This window comes from Pygocentrus nattereri, chromosome 24 (genome assembly GCF_015220715.1).
Source record: "Pygocentrus nattereri isolate fPygNat1 chromosome 24, fPygNat1.pri, whole genome shotgun sequence".
In the NCBI taxonomy this organism is placed as follows: Eukaryota; Metazoa; Chordata; class Actinopteri; order Characiformes; family Serrasalmidae; genus Pygocentrus; species Pygocentrus nattereri.
In genome coordinates this window covers 13,728,510-13,746,047 of record NC_051234.1, presented here as the reverse complement: position 1 = coordinate 13,746,047, position 17,538 = coordinate 13,728,510, and the positions used below count along the sequence as shown (strand labels likewise).

Here is a 17,538-nt window from a genome sequence, read left to right as displayed (position 1 = left end):
GTCATACCAACCCAGTGCAGGCATATGGTTCAACATCAGTGCAGCAGCTTAAAATTGTGGCAGTGTCTATTCCAACATAAATGATGGAAGAAACTCCTGACTCTAACCAAAACCAAACTTTGATATATAGACCACAATATAGAAATATGTACACATGCAGTTGTGACTGACATGTCTTTTTTCTGAATTTATACAAACCCCATTTCGTTTTATAGTAAATTAGTTTTGGCTAGTTTATGTATATGAACAGAGACCTACAGAGACCTACAAAACTCATTTGGGAACCTGTGTTTAAAGCAAGTTTTTATTAATCTTTCTCTTGTAACTAAGTTGCAAATAAATCTTAAATCGAAACTTTGCCTGTTCACAAAAAGTTATTTCAGAGCCACTCTCCATCCATTCATCAATCCATTAGGACATATGTGTGCACCCACTAGAACCTGCAAAAAACTAGTTTTGCAATGCCAAACCATGGTTCACTGCCAAACTTATACTGCTTTGTCAGGCTAAGGAGGCTGCCTATCTATGTGGACATAGGATCCTGCTCCCCTAGGCCAGGAACACACTGAAAAAGGAAATCAGGAGAGATAAAAGGAACTACACTGAAAAGTTCCTGAACAAGTTGTCAATCAACGACCCTGTGTCTGTGTAGAAAGTCCTTAGAATCCTAGAACCAATTATCATCCGTACTGTATAATGGGTAATTTACTAAATGTTATATATTCACTCTGTGAGCCAACAACCATCTCATGACCTGAATGAGTTGTATTACAAGTTTGGGAGGCCAGGGCCATCACAACTCGTTCCCATGAATTCAGCCAGTTCAATGAGTCAACACAACATCCCCCTCACCCCCACCATCATTCTCGTCCAGTCTTCACAAAGGACATTAATAGGATACTAGATCAGGGCATAGTTCCATTTTCCTAAATACCAGTACCAAAACACAAACCACTCAGGACTCATGTCCATGACAGGGTCAGCCTTTGCACTTGACAAAGCTAGGCAGCGTACAAGGGTCCCAATGAGCAAAGGGCACATTATGTACACATACATTCGAGCTTCAAGTACAGCTCGGCTTCATCCTTCAAGGCGCGTGGAAGACAAGCATCAAGACTGTTCTCCATACTCCCACTGGCTGTCCGTACATCAGAGCCTCTTGCTGTCTTCAAACGTAGACTGAAGACACATCTCTTGATACAGCACTTAAATGAGCACTGAATTAAGTATTGATTGTAATGTATTGTACTGCACTTATGTATTGCATTGTATTGTACTGCACTGTTTTGTGTTCAACTCCGTTCCTTTTTTCTCTTGGTATCAACAGTGACTTTTTTATTTCTGGCAGTATCTGAGCTCAGGACTAGCTTTCTCTCTAACCTATTGGTAACTAGCAGAGATACTTTCTCTAGATAGACAAAGCACTTCTTGTAAGTCACTCTGGATAAGGGCATTTGCTAAATACTGTAAATGTGAATGTACAACCCCAATTCCAGTGAAGTTGGGACGTTGTGTAAAACATAAAAACAGAGTACGATGATTTGCAAATCCTTTTCAACCTATATTCAGTTGAATACACTACAAAGACAAGATATTTAATGTTCAAACGGATAAACTTTATTGTTTTTTGCAAATATTCACTCATTTTGAATTAGATGCCTGCAACACGTTCCAAAGAAGTTGGGACAGGGGCATGTTTACCACTGCGTTACATCACCTTTTCCTTTTTAAAAAGCGTTTGGGAACTGAGGACACTAATTGTTGAAGCTTTGTAGGTGGAATTCTTTCCCATTCTTGCTTGATGTACAACTTCAGTTGCTCAACAGTCCCGGGTCTCCGTTGTCATATTTTGCACTTCATAATGTGCCACACATTTTCAATGGGAGACAGGTCTGGACTGCAGGCAGGCCAGTACAGTACCCACACTCTTTTACTACAAAGCCACGCTGTTATAACATGTGCAGAATGTGGCTTGGCATTGTCTTGCTTAAATAAGCAGGGACGTCCCTGAAAAAGACGTTGCTTGGATGGCAGCATATGTTGCTCCAAAACCTGTATGTACTTTTCAGCATTAATGGTGCCTTCACGGATGTGCAAGTTACCCATGCCATGGGCACTAACACACCCCCATACCATCAGAGATGCTGGTTTTTGAACTTTGCGCTGGTAACAACCTGGACAGTCCTTTTCCTCTTTGGTCCAGCGGACACAACGTCCATGATTTCCAAAAACAATTTGAAATGTGGACTCGTCAGACCACAGGACACTGTTCCACATTGTGTCAGTCCATCTCAGATGAGCTTGGGCCCAGAGAAGCTGATGGCATTTCTGGGTGTTGTTGATATATGGCTTTTGCTTTGCATGGCAGAGTTTAAACTTGCACTTGTAGACACAGCGACGAACTGTGTTCACTGGCAATGGTTTTCTGAAGTGTTCCTGAGCCCATGTGGTAATATCCATTACACAATGATGTCGGTTTTTAATGTAGTGCCGCCTGAGGGATTGAAGGTCACGGGCATTCAATGTTGGTTTTCTGCCTTGCCGCTTACTTACAGAGATTTCTCCAGGTTCTCTGAATCTTTTGATGATTTTGATTATGGACTGTAGATGATGAAATCCCTAAATTCCTTGCAATTGCACATTGAGAAACATTGTTGTGATGTTCTGTTATTAACATTGTGCAAAAGGGAGACCTCCAGTGGTCAAGATTGTCACAGCAGCGTTTATTTGCACTTTCAGTGTTCCTGTAGGTAGTTCAGGCTGTATGAGGAAAACAAACAGTCACGGTTCTTACTCTGCATTTTATGGCCAGGAAAACATTTGCCTTTTTACAGTGAATCTTAAGTAAAGCTTGAAGAGAATTTTGGCATCTGGCTTTTCTTGGGAAACCTGTTGTCTATCTGCCGAGCTTGTAGCCACACACACACACACGGGTAGGGGCAGAATAGTTGTTCTTAAACTGTTGGACTGTTTGCTCACACAGTTGTTCACATCCTTGCTTGTGAATGACTAAGCCTTTCAGGGATGCTGCTTTTATACCCAATCAGGACACTCACCTGTTTCCAACTAACCTGTTCACCTGTGGAATGTTCCAAACAGGTGTTTTTTGAGCATTCCTCAACTTTCCCAGTCTGTTGTTGCCCCTGTCCCAACTTCTTTGGAACGTGTTGCAGGCATCAAATTCAAAATAAGTGAATATTTGCAAAAAACAATAAAGTTTATCCATTTGAACATTAAATATCTTGTCTTTGTGGTGTATTCAATTGAATATAGGTTGAAAAGGATTTGCAAATCATTGTATTCTGTTTTTATTTATGTTTTACACCATGTCCCAACTTCATTGGAATTGGGGTTGTACATTTTAAGAACAGAAAGTGATATTTATGCCTGTAGTGATTATTTTCAGTAATTTCAATGCAACATCACCCCACCTGGTCATTGTTATAATGGAATTTTCCATGTTGTTACATGATGACACAACTGCACAGTGAAAGACTGGAATGAACATGGCAATTAAATAATAATATATGTGAGGTTCTTCAGTGTGATGTTGAGAGAAAAAATCAGTTATCCAAGTGCAGCAGAGAAAAGGAACAAGGAAAGCAAAATGTTATTCACTACATTCCGAAAGCCAACGTTGTTTTTTCAGCCAGGACAGAGTGCTGAACAGGCTCTGCAGATTGTGCATAATGCTAGCATTAATGTTAGTATACACAGCTGCAGTGTTGGGGTGATCACATAAAAACATATTCCATTACTAATTACTTCTCTCAGAATGTAATGGGATTGCTTATTACATCACTACGTATTACACTGTGCATTATCTCATTATATCGGTAGATAATTCTGCTTGTTTTAAGCATCATTTCTTAAACAAGCAAAATTATCGGCCAATATAGTAAGATCATTCTACTTAATAGAATTTATTAAGCAAAAATGTCTGGCAAATGAGCTAAATAATCTCATAATAGAAATATTAGATAAATCAACTTGCCAAAATAATAGTACTTTTTGCAGTGTAGACAGTTGCACAGCTTTCACAGCCACAACTAATTTAAAAATATGCATCCATAGGCACCATTCATGTCTTTTGCCTGGAGCCCCCTGGTCAGTAGTGATGAAACCCTTCGAGAGACTGGTGTTGACCTATCTTAAGGACATCACAGGCCCACTGCTGGAACCATTTAAATTTGCCTACAAAGCAAACAGGGCAGTGGAGAATGCAGTAAACAAGGCACTGTATTTCACACTGCAACACCTTGATGGCTATTACCCATGCGGGGGTCCTGTTTGTGGATTTTAGCTCAGCATTCAACACCTTCATCCTGGGCATTCTCCACCGCTCATGGTGGAACATAGTCACCTGTCAGTGGATTAGCAACTTCCTAACAGGAAAGACACAGCAGATGAGGCTGTGCAAATTCATATTATTATCACTTGTATGCTTAGCACTGGTCCTCCATAAAGTTCCATAAAGTACTTTCCCCACTAATCTTCTCCATTTATACTAATGACTTTTCCTCATCCTTCTGTCAAGATCATGAAATTTGCAGATGACACGATGGTCATCTGCCTCATTCCTCATAGTGACTTTCCATCTGGTGCAGTCATAATAAGCTGCAGCCTAACACTCTTGACAATGTATTTCAGAAATAATCCCCCCAACACACCACGTTCTCAACAGCACTGTGTTAACAACAGAGTACTGCAGGCTTCTGGGAACCATCTTCTGCAGGGACCTTAGGTGGGAGATTAATTCAACTTCCATCTTGAAAAAGACACAGCAAAAAAGATGTGCCTTCTGCATCAATAAGGAAGTACAATCTTCCACAGCGGCAGCTGACTAAATTGTACAGAGCTATTATTGAATCTATCCTCTGCACAACCATTACAGTCTGGTTTGGCTCACCAAACAAGACATAACCAAACAACAAAGGATAATCAGGACTGCAGAAAAGATTACAGGGTCTTACTTGCCCTCCCTCCAGGGCCTTTACCTGCATCTCAGATCAGGAATAGGACAATAAAAATCATTGCACATCTTTAACATCATACATTATCATTAAGTGCCATCCATATGGGTAGTGTTTCTCCAGAATATCCTGTCTTCTATTTGGGTCTTCAGGCTTCTGAATGGTTTGTTAATGATTCCTGTGACTGTATTCACTTGGTCATCTTCTTTCTTTTGCCTTCAACTCGTATACGTATAATGGTCTCTTCCAATGAATTGATTCTTCTCAGAGTATGTACAGAATAAGATTTTCGGTTTGGTTATGTGGGCTTAGAGTGAAATGTGAGGCCTGATTTGGTTGAAAATCCATTCATTTTGTTTTATTTGCCATTCAAGGTACTCTAAAAAGTTCAAAAGCATCAATATTTTGTCAGTCTCGCTTGTTTATTTTCCAGGTCCATAAAGAGCCACAAAGACGACCATAGCCTGGACTATTCTGATCTTTGTTCGTAGAGACAAATTATTGCATTTGAAGATCTTGTTCAAATGTTCTTGTTCTGCCGAGTGCCAATCTGTGTCAAATGTCTTGAGTGCTTCGTCCTCCAAGTAGGCAAAAACTGACCACCATTTCCACATCTTTTCCACCAATGGTAAAGTTAGCAGTCTTTTCTGGTGTCATAAATTGAGCCCAATCCCATTTCACCTTTCGCCCCTACCACTTAGCCCTTAGTTTTGCACGTTCATGTCTAGTGTTAGGGTGTCCCAATTTTTGTTGAGATAGAGTAGGGTGAAGTATTAGGGTTACATTGCCCTCCAAATGGAGGCTCACTCCAAAGGGAGTGTTATGAGAGAAAAACCAGCAAGATGGCTGCACGAGCGACCAAAGAAACCCAGAAATCAAAGTATTTTCTCTGTTACAAATACAATAATCATTGTATTATCTTAGTTTAATGTCGTTTCAATGTATTATGGTTGTTTTCTTCATAACAAAGCCTCAAAAAATCGCTAATAGCATGTTAATTTCTCTGTAGCTAGCTAGCTAACTTTCCCATTCCACCTTAAATAGTCCATCAGTTCTAACGCTGCACCATTTAAGGAAAATTCGAACAAGAACCTGGTGAATATCTTACTTCAGCTTGATATCACCAAAGAATTAGCGGTGGGTGATAATAAATAATTGTCTTATATCCCCTCTTTGAAAGCATATGATGCCCTCAATGTAACTAAAGCCCACGAGTGAGGTTGCGGAACCTTTCCCTTCTCTGCTATCATTGAAGACAGGCAGGGTTGCCTACAGAGCAGCACTAGCAACCTGATAATGAAGCAATGTTTTGTTTTGTTTTTATTTGAGGGTTGTCCCATTTCGTAGGCCGAGTTTTCAACCATTACCTCTTGTAAGTTGAAAATAAGGAGTAGGGGTGAAAAGAAGTGGGATTGGGCCTTAGTCTTCTTTATACTGAGCAGAAGTCCTATTTAACCTGTTAGTTAACCTTGCTTATAATGGCCTTCAAGTCTTCAAGATTTTCTGCTGTGAGTGTGGTATCATCTGCATAACAATGGTTATTGGTGTTTTTTTCACCAAACTTGAATCCTCAATCATATTCCTCCAATCCTACTATCATTATATGTTCTACATACAGTTGAACAGGCTTAGTGATAAAACGCAGCCATGTCTGACTCTTACACATTCTGGAAACACCTTATTTGAACTTCTCCCCTCTGGTCGGTGTTACAAATCTCTGAGAAAAACAAAACAAGAAGACACAAGAGCAGTGTCTTTTCACTGGATATCAAAGTTATGGACACTTACCACGGCTAGGGTCTAATGCCAGTTACTAGCTCTGGGCAATATTATTAACATTGTGCAGCACTAACAATGTGCAATATTATTAACAATGTGCAATGCAGTTTTTTGTTTTCGTATTTCTTAGGTGTTGAATTCATGTGCTGTGAAATGATGATTTATTGATTGATGCTGTTCAACAGGGGGCACAGTGGGTAGCACTGTCACCTCACAGCAAGAAGAGCCTGGGCTTGATTCTGTGGCCAGGCGATCATGGTCTCTCCCCGTGTCTCTATGAGTTTCCTCCGAGTGCAGTCCAAAAGACATGCAGTAAGGAGAATTGAAGATACTGAATTGCCCTTAGATTAGTTAAACAATATAAAGTAGAACAGGCCTTCTGATGTTTACATATTAACCTCATTCATGAGTTTTCAAAGATATTACTAGAGATTTACCCTGAAGATCCAAAAAAAATTGCAAATTTCATTGCAAATGTTTTTTAGTTACTGCGTTGTGTGTATACAGAATTTAACAACAAAACTAAAAGTGACTTATTACATGTAAGGCCTTCACCAATTATGGTTCATCAATCACATCATTCTATATATCTCCCTAACCATGATGTTCTCTCTGCTGGAATAATGTCAGATGCTGACAACAGCACAGATGAAGTGACTCTTGCTTATTCAAATAATGGAATGCAAAGCAAACACAAAGGAGCAGAAAGTGAAAATGGGAAAAAGACACATATTCTTTTGAAGTGGCATTCGCCTTTTGTTTGCATTTAAAATAAGACTGCAGCTTTTCTCAGCCCCAAGGAAATCAAAAGGTGTGTGACACATGCATATGTACAGAGGTCTCTGGTACTGTGGAGGTATGGAACATCATTCTTTCAAAGGATAATATTCCCTCAGTTGGTATTTTGATGACTGTAGTGAAGAGTGCTGTCTAACATGTCGGTCCAAAATCACCCATGTGTGAAGTGGTGACTGCAAAGGCTCATTACACTATATTCAGTGACCCCTTGTGTCCTGAGGATGGAGCATTGTCAACCTGTCCCGTTTGGATAGAAATGTTTTATCATTGAATAAAATGTATGATTATAGAAGCAAGGAGGTATACACTATATGGCCAAAGGTATTTCAGGATGCCACAAGTCAGTTCTTCACATTTCTGTCCTGCTAGATCTGCCCTGATGAACTATAAGTGCTAATATTGTGAAATAGAAGTGTCTAGGAGAAAAAACAGATCAGGCATGAAGAGGCAGACTAGCCACAGCATAGGGCTGCCAAGTGCTGAAGCATGCAGCATGTAAAAAATCTCCTAACTTCTGCTGCATCACTCACTTCCTGCATCTAGAAGCAACATCAGCGCAAGACTGTACATCAAAACTTGGGTTTCCATGATTGAACAGCTATAGATAAGCATAATCACTATGTTTAATGCCAAGTGTTGGCTGGAGCCATCACCTCCATTCTGGAGTAATGGAAACATGTACTCTGGAGTGATGAATCACACTTTAGTATCTGGCGGTCTGATGGACAAATCTGGGTGTGGCAGATGCGAGGAGAACATTACCTACTGGACTGTAAAGTACCAACAGTAAAGTTTGGTGGAAGATGGATAACAGTCTGGGGCTGTTTTTCAGAGTTTGGGCTAAGCCCCTTAGTTACAGTTATGAATAATGTTAATGCAACAGCATGACTGCAACAACATCTACACAATGCAAGGTCTATAAAGACATGGTTTGATGAGTTTGGAGGAATTTCAGTGGCCTGCACAGACCCCTGACCATAACCCCAATGAACACCTTTGGGATGAATTGGAACTTCAGCTGTGATGCTTTTTAGACTGAATGGGCACAAAGACCCTCAGACACACTCCAAAGTCTTGTGGAAAGCCTTTCCAGAAGAGTTGAGGCCAGTTCCGTAATAATGCCCATGGTTTTGGAATGGAATATCCAGCAAGTCACGAGTATATTATATCTATATTGTGGTCTATTTACACAAAGTTAGGTTAGTTCCATCATTTATGTTGAATAGACTCTCCCATAATTGTACGGTGCTTCACTGACGTTGAATCACATGCTTGCACTGGGTTGGTGATGTCCAACAGGTCAAAAAAAACTCAGATTTGCTTCACATTTCTTTCATTTTGACATTTTTCTTCCATCAAAAGGAATGACAGATTTCACATAATGTAGTGGTGTAAAAAGTAAGATATTTGACTTCGAAATGTAGTGGAGTGAAAGTAAAAAGTCACCCAAAATGGAAAAACCTCAGTAAAGTACAGATACACAAAAAAACTACTAAGTACAGTAACAAATTATATTTACTTCTGTCCACCACCGTGTGTGTGTGTGTATATATATATATATATATATATATATATATATATACACACACACACACACACACACATATATACACATATATGCCTAATTCACAAACACTAGGCCTGTAAACACACTTATTCTTACTCATTTAATAAATGGCTGTCGTAATAGCTGTCCTTGCAGCTCTCTCTCTCTCTCTCTCTCTCTCTTTCTCACTCCAGTGATAAAAGAAAAGAAAAAAACAGAGTGAGGTAAAGGAAGAGAGGATGATGAAGATGTATTATTCATCCTCTGCATGGTTGGCACTGTAAATCTTCCAAATGCTATTACTATAGTATGAATAATGGATTTCTTTCTCTCTTTTTTGCCCATAAGCACTGAGGTGGGTATTGTCTTTAACTCGAGAGAGAGAGGGAGAATGAATTGGCTCCAAGGCACACCTACAGGCCTGCTTGTGCCCAAAGTTAATTAGTCATTTTGTTCCTGGGCAATGGATGAGATTGAAATGTAAATGCCATTATCGTCCCATATTCCATAACGAGGTAGCTTGTCATAAAGCATAAATCAAACTTAATTTCTGTGCTAACTGTTAGGAGAGGGGAAAGAGAATGTGCTGGCCATGGTTCAAATACAAATCACATTTAGCCCAAGTCTGAGTGCAGGGCCAATGGCTTATGGGAACTGCTTGATTCACTTATTTATTTATTCCTTCTTTTATGTAATTGCAGGTATGTGCAGTACATCATATCTGGTTTGTGAAATTCAAAGAGATTGTATATGATTTTATAGGCTGTTATATAATTATTTCAGCACATGTTCACAGGCATAGCATATAAGGCACTTTTACATTTTTTTATAGTTTTTATTATACGTTTTACAGTTTTTTGTTATATATTTTCTCGGTTTGTTTATTTATGATTTTGCTGTTTGCTTGTTTTTCAATTTCGCTTTTTGTTTGTTTGTCTGAAACCGGCGGCAACCACGACGCGGAACTACAAACATGGCGGAACGTATTTTTTCAGGTGGAATTGAGACGGACATTAATTTCTGTATCACGAGTGGTGCTGTTATTTGTTAGCATGTTGCTAACAGTATGTCCACGGAGTGTATTGCTGACCTCCGTTAACGCTCATGGCAGCACCGTCCACTCCCGGCTCCTCTCTGACCGGAGAGTTCAGTTCAGCGGCTGCCGGTACCATTAAACTTGTGCCGGTTTTAACGGCTGCTCAGTCGAAAGGGAAGAAAAGAGTCGCGAGTCCCGCCTCAGCGCAGCCGCTTCAGACCAACAGCAGCAAGAAGAAGAAAGTACAGTCCTCATCAGGCGCTGGACAAGCTCAGGTCAGAGCCGACAGGAGGGTTCAAACGAGACCTTTTTATTAGCAGCTTCTGATCCGTTCGGCTGCTCGTTCGCCGGCTGAAGTTGGCTCCGTATTCGTAAACTAAAGAAATGTTCACGTTTTTCTGTTTTTGCAGAGTCACATGAACTAAGTAATGTTGAACAGTTGAGAATGTGCACTGTGGTATTCTTGCCATTGGGAAAAAATGACTATAATGTAAATATTAGATTTTTGCAGTATTATGTGCCTTCAGTTGCTTTTGGCCGTGTCATTTTATTGTAGCTGCATAGTTTTATTTCAAGTAGTTTAAAGTAAAACATTCAGGCAAAATTTCTCCTTTAAGAAAAACGTGTCTGTGGTCTGGTCTGTGATGGCTGAGGAGAAAAAGTAGATTTAATCCCTCTCAGTATTCTCTGGCCTCAGAAGTAGCTGATAATATAGCACATTCAGAAGTAGTGTTTAAAAGTAAATGAATAAGAAGCTGGAATTACAGAGGGGTCTTTTCACATGGGGTGAGACAAGTGACTGATTCCAATAAGAGAGCCAGTCTCAAACCTAAAATAAAAACTGGTAACATGGAACAGTGAGCAGTAGTGCACACAGGTAAACAGCTTGGAAGCTACATTTCAGAGGCATGTTCAAGATCTCATTCATATCGGGTCAGATAAATAACCGGCCAAATGGTATACCAGTTTCTTCCTGTAAGAAAAATGTGGTTTCGGTCTGGTCGTGGGCTGGAGGTTAGGGACCCAGCCATGTGGCCCGAAGGTTGCCGTTTTGACCCCCTCGGCTGACGGTACGTGACTGAAGTGGCCTTGAGCAAGTCACCTAACCCCCAACTGTTCCCCAGATGCTGTGGATAGGGCTGCCCATTGCTCTGGGCAAGTGTCCTCACTGCCTTCTAGTGTGTGTGTTTGCTGGTGTGCATATATGTGGGTTGCACTGCACGGATGGGTTAAACGCAGAGGTCTAATTATTCTGCGTGCAAAACACAGTTAGCTGATGGTTCTGAATTCAGTGTTAACAGTTTTAAAGCATAAAATCACTGGTGACCAGACTAAAATCTTGTTTTCTACAGGGTGAGACTGGTACTTCTTTGGATATTTCTCATTAGTCGGGCCTGACATAATGAAGGTCCTGTGTATCCCTCTGGAGTTTTAGCTTCTTCATTTATCTGTGTGCACTATAGCTGAGTGTTGACAAATGTCCTCAGGGATCAATAAAGTATCTATCTATCTATCTATCTATCTATCTATCTATCTACCTATCTATCTGTCTATCTGACTATCTGTCTATCTAGTCTCCCAGTTACTTATCTATCTATCTATCTATCTATCTATCTATCTATCTATCTATCTATCTATCTATCTATCTATCTAGCCAGCCATCCTCCCAGCTGCTTATCTATCTATCTAGCCATCCATCCTCCCAGCCACTTATCTATCTATCTATTTATCTAGCCATCCATCCATCCTCCCAGCTACTTATGTCTAGCCATCCTCCCAGCTACTTATCTGTCTAGCCAGCCAGCCAGCCATCCTCCCAGCTACTTATCTAGCAATCTATCCTCCCAGCTACTTATCTATCTATCAGTTTAAAGGGTATAAAATGACTATGTGCAAGACTAAAACCAGGGTTTTTTTTTTTTTAGAATGATAAGACTGATACTCTGTTTAGGGCCTGTCAGTTGTCTGGCCTAACATTAATATAGCCATTAGTGTCCCTCTAAAACATCTATTCATTTGCTCAACAGACAATTTTGATCGATTAAAACCAGGTTTTGTTTGCCGGTTGGTATCTGTTCTCTTTTGAAGATTTATTATTTGTCTGGATTAAAAAAATATATATATGGGATATGTCATTTCTCTGGCATGAAGAAGCCCTTCAAAATCCACCTTGAATTACATCCTCCTATTAATTTACCTATGTGCACTACTACTTAGTGTACCGTGTTAACTTTTTTTGTACGTTGGAAAGCACTCTGGGACAGACTAAAACTAGGTATTCCTTACTGGGTAACACCTGTTCTCTGTTTGGAAGCTTTAAACTACTTGAAATAAATTGAAGAAACATCATAAAGCTTGCCTTATAATTGTGTGTTCTAAATTCACAATGGGAGTTCAGAAAAGTGTTCAAAAAGGTGTAATTTTTTGAAATATAAATGTTTTACCATTTTCATTTCATGGCCGTTCATAAAGAGAATGCAAGATATATTTAATTAGTCAGATTAAAACTTTTGTTTTCACATTTGGCGAGGGCTGGGACGTAGGGTAATTTGAAGTGAGGCCATATTAAACTGTGCAGGCAAGTTTGGGCAGCGCTGTACAATCGAGCCATTTTTAACAAAAAAATCTAATTTAAGTTGAACTTCTCAGAATTGAATAATCTATCTAACTTTAAAATATGTTGTTGCACCCCTATTGTGGAGCAATACTCTTAAGTAATTTCCAGTGTTATGTGCTTAAATATGTTGCCTTCACTATAGAGACTCCACCTTAGTGAAATGTTAGGTTCAGCATCTAAGTGAATGTTTTCACTGTGGTGTCAGTAGCAGGCATCATGCGACTTTTGATCTTCTGACTCTTCTGACAGACTTATTTGCACTTGTGGCTGATTGTTGTTCCCTCTGTGTGTATTTTATTAGATTTTGGTGGTTGATTCAGCAGATGGGAAGTTGCTTACTGCAGCAGATATCTGTCCACCACCTGCAGAGCCTGTCTCCAAGCCTTTGCCTTTTAAAGACCCAAAGTTTGTGGTAAGCCTTTAGATGGAATCTCAGTTTATGCATCTAAACTTGAAACTGCCTTTGGGTGAGATATAATGAGAGTATACAACTTGATTGAGCTTGTTGACCTGTCTTGTACAGTCCAAAAAGCTGAACCTAGCTAATACTTTACACCGTTTTCACAATTTTCCCCTTCCTAAAACAGTCTTTCAGCCAAGACTTGTTTAGATTTGCAGTGGAACTACCAGAATGTTTGTTCTCATAGACGTCTGGTACTTTTAGAATACTGGGTCCAAATTAAAGAAACACACTTTGGGGACGAAACACGTCTTGGCCAGTTGACTGTATTTAAGAAAATGTATGTAAATCTGATTTTGCTCTGAACTATTGCTTTAAAAGTTAGATATGCTCAGTTTAAGTTGCCATGATATGTGTCAACATTTCCAGATGCTGACAATGACTCACACTATATTTGCGTATATATATTAATAGAACAATTTCTGCGTTTCTCTTTCTGGTAGCACTCAAGTATTGGTGGGGCAGCAGCGGGGAAGAAGAATCGGACATGGAAGAATCTGAAGCAAATTCTGGCAGCAGAGAGAGCGCTGCCCTGGAAACTCAGTGATCCAACCTGTACGTCTAAGAACTCCTCAATTCAAATTTAAATGGCTTTTCTGTCAAGATTACTTTTTGAATGTGTGTCTAAAGAAATGTCTTCTGGCTCCTTCCAACAGATTATAATATAGATGCACCTCCTTCAATGAAGCCTCCTAAAAAGTACTCTGATATATCAGGATTACCAGTGAGTAAGCATTGTTTCTCCACATATCACTTTTGTGATGTCTATGTAAATGCTATTTCTATATTATGTATGCTATATGTGATTAGGTAAGTACATAAATACAAGTCGGTCATATGTTGCCATAATTTGAAACAGCAAGCACAGTGACATGCAAAGGTAAAAGTCAGTGATACAAAGTTATTTACAAAAAGAAGTCATTAGCCAAAATAGAAGCTCATGACACTAAGGAGGCTCTTATGAAAGGTTTTGACCGTGTTTGTAGTTTGTGTGCATTGTATGCGTTGGTGCATATGAAACTGTTTTGGGCCACATTGTTCTCCAGGCAAACTACACAGACCCTCAGACCAAACTGCGCTTCACTTCATCTGAAGAGTTCTCCTACATCAGGCTGCTTCCTACAGATGTAGTGGCTGGATATCTGGCTCTGCGAAAGGCCACCTGCATCGTGCCCTGAGAGAATATCACGCACAGATAAACGTACCTTTGCTGAATGATTTTAAGAGGTACAGACAGGCCTCGAACCCCTTTCAGTAGATGTCTTAAGGAACTTAAGGTACTACTGAGGGCTTCAGTAGAAGGACAAATAAATCATAAAAGAGACTTATAGATTATTGTTTTGTAAGAATTGTTATTCAATTGCCAGGTGCATATATAGTTCATTGCAGACATCAGTGGTGAACATCTTCATCCAGGTGTTGGTTGTTGGATGCGTCAAGTTATTTTGTAGGTTATTATGAGTTTCTGTAACTTATTTGTAAATAAATATTTACATTTTGAAGTGGTCCTGCTCTGCCTGTTCAATGTTCAGTGTTGTTTTGCTGCCCCCTGCTGTTGACTGAATTTAAATTTGGTTTAAAAAAAAAACAAAAAACTTTTCTTTGTTAAAGTATGTTACCTCTACTTTATTATTCACTTATTACTTACATTAATTATAGCAGGAAAATCTCAGGAGGGTTCTAACTTGTTCTGAATGTTGTTTATGTTTGATAAGCTTTTGACTGTAATGCATTGCCAGGAAAGGTTGTGCTGTTAGAAAATAAAACCTGATGCAAAGGCTGGAGAAGAGTACCTTCACATCCAGTTATTTCTCCTGGAAACTGGATTCAAGTTCAGGAGGATTAGCTCTGCTAAAAACAAAGTCCAGGACCAGAATCCAGGTGGATTTAAGATCTAGAGTTAAACACTCTTAGGCTAGAGGATGGCTAACAAATTTTGTGTGTCTGTGGGTGAACCTATAAGTTAAACAGGTCCTAATAAAGCAACAAAGATTGTATTGTGTCATCACAAGCATTCTTTTAATTAGGAACTAGTCTGACATGAGTGGCCATTAGGGAGCAAGTATCATAATCATGTACTATTTTAAGGAGTTTTATGTGGCTGTCATGTCCTTGGTGGGCTTTTATCTAGAACTCAAAAGCAATATTAAGGCCCCAGCGAGGATTGAACTCGCGACCCCTGGTTTACAAGACCAGTGCTCTAACCACTGAGCTATGGAGCCCTGCCTGGTGCTGTGGCAATCGTGTCATCATGAAAGGCTCAGGACTTGGACCACACCTGTGTGAGGACATACCTGTAAGATTTGGCAGAAAGACTCATTCAGCTGAGCTTCCGTAGTGGAGATAAATAATAGTACTGCTAGAGACATTTTCGAAGGCCTTTAATATTTTCCCTGCCAGCTGCATATATCCTCTTGGACTGCTGCGTGGGCAATGGACACTAAAGGTTTATCTATCTATCTATCTATAGAGAAACTTACTGAGTCAGAATTGTTAACAAATCAACAGAACTATTCTGAAAGTTTGAATTCCCTTAAATACATCATATCAGAAATGGAAACTAGCCTCTAATTCCATTTTGATTAATAGCAGAAATGACAACGAGCCTCCAATTCCTTTTTGATTGTCATTTCATTCAGTTCTGTTGATGCAGCACTTGGGCTGCTTTGCTGTTGCTCACACTTCGCACTTTCAAACCTCTAGTGAAAATATACCAAAAACAGTCCATAAGTGCCTAACATCCTTCAACTACTGGAGTTTGTATTTTGGTAGCTATTTTACTTTTAATTAAGATTCTACTTTTCTCATTACTTGCTGACAATCACGTTTGATTTACATGATGGGATTGAAATCTTGGGAGCAAGTCAAGATGTCAGCATTCCTCCTCTAACTCTCAGCAAGTCTTCCCTTTTTGTTCGGTGTGAAAAACTGATGTAAACAAACTAACCTGCATTGCTGAATGCTGCTGTTTGCCCGCCAAGATTAATTGGTCAGGGCAAACATAGCCCAGGGTAGAGCTGGATATGTGTGAGTCAGGTCAAAATGTCTATTCTGTCTCATTCCTCCTTATTACCACAGGCAAAATTTCTTGAATAATGATATACCCTTAAAAAGGTAGTTCTTCAAGGGTTCTTTAGTAAAGAAAATAGTTCTATATAGAGCCATGAACACTCTTGCTATGATACTTGTCATCGCTTATCAAAACATTCCACCAAACTCAGATCATTGTAAAACAAAACTGTTTACAACTTTGCTATTTGTTTCTTTGTCCATTCACTAATACCACACACCACATCACACATCACCTTAAAAAAAGAAAATTTTTATTTATTGAAATATTTATGGTTCCTTTTTATCTGAGTGTCGTCTAATCATGTCACACTGCTGAATATTATTTTGAAGGATTTGTGTTATTGCTAAGTTACAACGTGTGTCTAGATTCAAGTGTTCTTGGTGGTCTTTTGTTTGGAGTTTAAAGTCATCTTTTAGGCCCCGGCGAAGATTGAACTCACAACCCCGGTTTATAAAATGAGAGTTCTAACCATTGAGCTATGGAGCCATACCTTGCACTGATTCACCCAAATGTCTTTTTAAAGAACTCACTGTCACCTGACCAGCCCCACACCTACATAACACTACACCTGAAGATTTGGCAGGTAGGCTACTCCAGCTGAGCTGCTTCATTAAGGTAAATAGAAGTAATAAAAACACTGGTATTTTAGAAGACATTTGTGTGTCACACTCCTTATACTCATAATCATAATCATACCCTGAAAAACTTCGTCTCAAGTTTTTCAGATTCCCTCTGTGAAATTTAACTGAAAAAAAAAAACCTCAGAATGTCACCTCTTATAAAATTCAGAATGGCCAATGTAGTCAGTTCCTTTAAAGTCCTGCTAAATACCTCATAACAGAAGTGGATAGGAATTAGTCCCATTTACTGAATTACATCTACCTAAGAAAAAGTGGACAGAATTTGTGCTTTTCTTGGAGTTTTTCTTTAAAGTTCAAAATATTCTTAAAAATATAGAGAAATATATCTGGTATACCACCAATACGATTCCCATCAGATAATACTTCAAGCTTTCATCTCTGAAAGAATGAGACAGTCAAGCATCACTCTTAATTCAGATCTGAAAACAACCGCAGGTGTTTGTGTCCATTCTTTCACTACAAGAAAATAACTTGATTTTATGAATGTGAGAGGATGTGTCTGTGTCAAGAAACCATTACTGAGAAGACTGAGCTTTAACAACATCTCTGAAGGCTTCTGTACTTACACATATAGATTGACATCTTGTACATCTTCAATCCATAGCCTATACAATC

The 17,538-nt window shown here is 39.3% G+C and overlaps 1 protein-coding gene and 1 non-coding gene across 2 annotated transcripts; one reads left to right on the top strand and one right to left on the bottom strand.

Annotated features, from left to right (window-relative positions):
• The first annotated feature begins 10,123 nt into the window (after positions 1 to 10,123).
• ino80c (INO80 complex subunit C) lies at positions 10,124 to 14,716 on the top strand. Its single transcript, XM_017703880.2, has 5 exons — positions 10,124 to 10,407; positions 13,051 to 13,161; positions 13,653 to 13,764; positions 13,866 to 13,933; positions 14,256 to 14,716. Exons 1-5 carry the CDS (start codon positions 10,201 to 10,203, stop codon positions 14,385 to 14,387), a joined length of 630 nt encoding a protein of 209 aa, XP_017559369.2. The 5' UTR covers positions 10,124 to 10,200; the 3' UTR covers positions 14,388 to 14,716.
• Positions 14,717 to 15,358: 642 nt separating this feature from the next.
• trnat-ugu lies at positions 15,359 to 15,431 on the bottom strand. The gene has a single exon. It is a non-coding gene; the product is annotated as a tRNA-Thr (tRNA).
• Between the last annotated feature and the right edge of the window lie 2,107 nt (positions 15,432 to 17,538).

Bases quoted from the DNA above. Each gene is read 5' to 3' on its own strand.
- ino80c (XM_017703880.2), top strand. From the start codon at position 10,201: ATGGCAGCACCGTCCACTCCCGGCTCCTCTCTGACCGGAGAGTTCAGT. The intron at 10,408-13,050 runs GTCAGAGCCGAC...GTATTTTATTAG, and splicing joins CAGGCGCTGGACAAGCTCAG to ATTTTGGTGGTTGATTCAGC. The intron at 13,162-13,652 runs GTAAGCCTTTAG...TCTTTCTGGTAG, and splicing joins TTAAAGACCCAAAGTTTGTG to CACTCAAGTATTGGTGGGGC.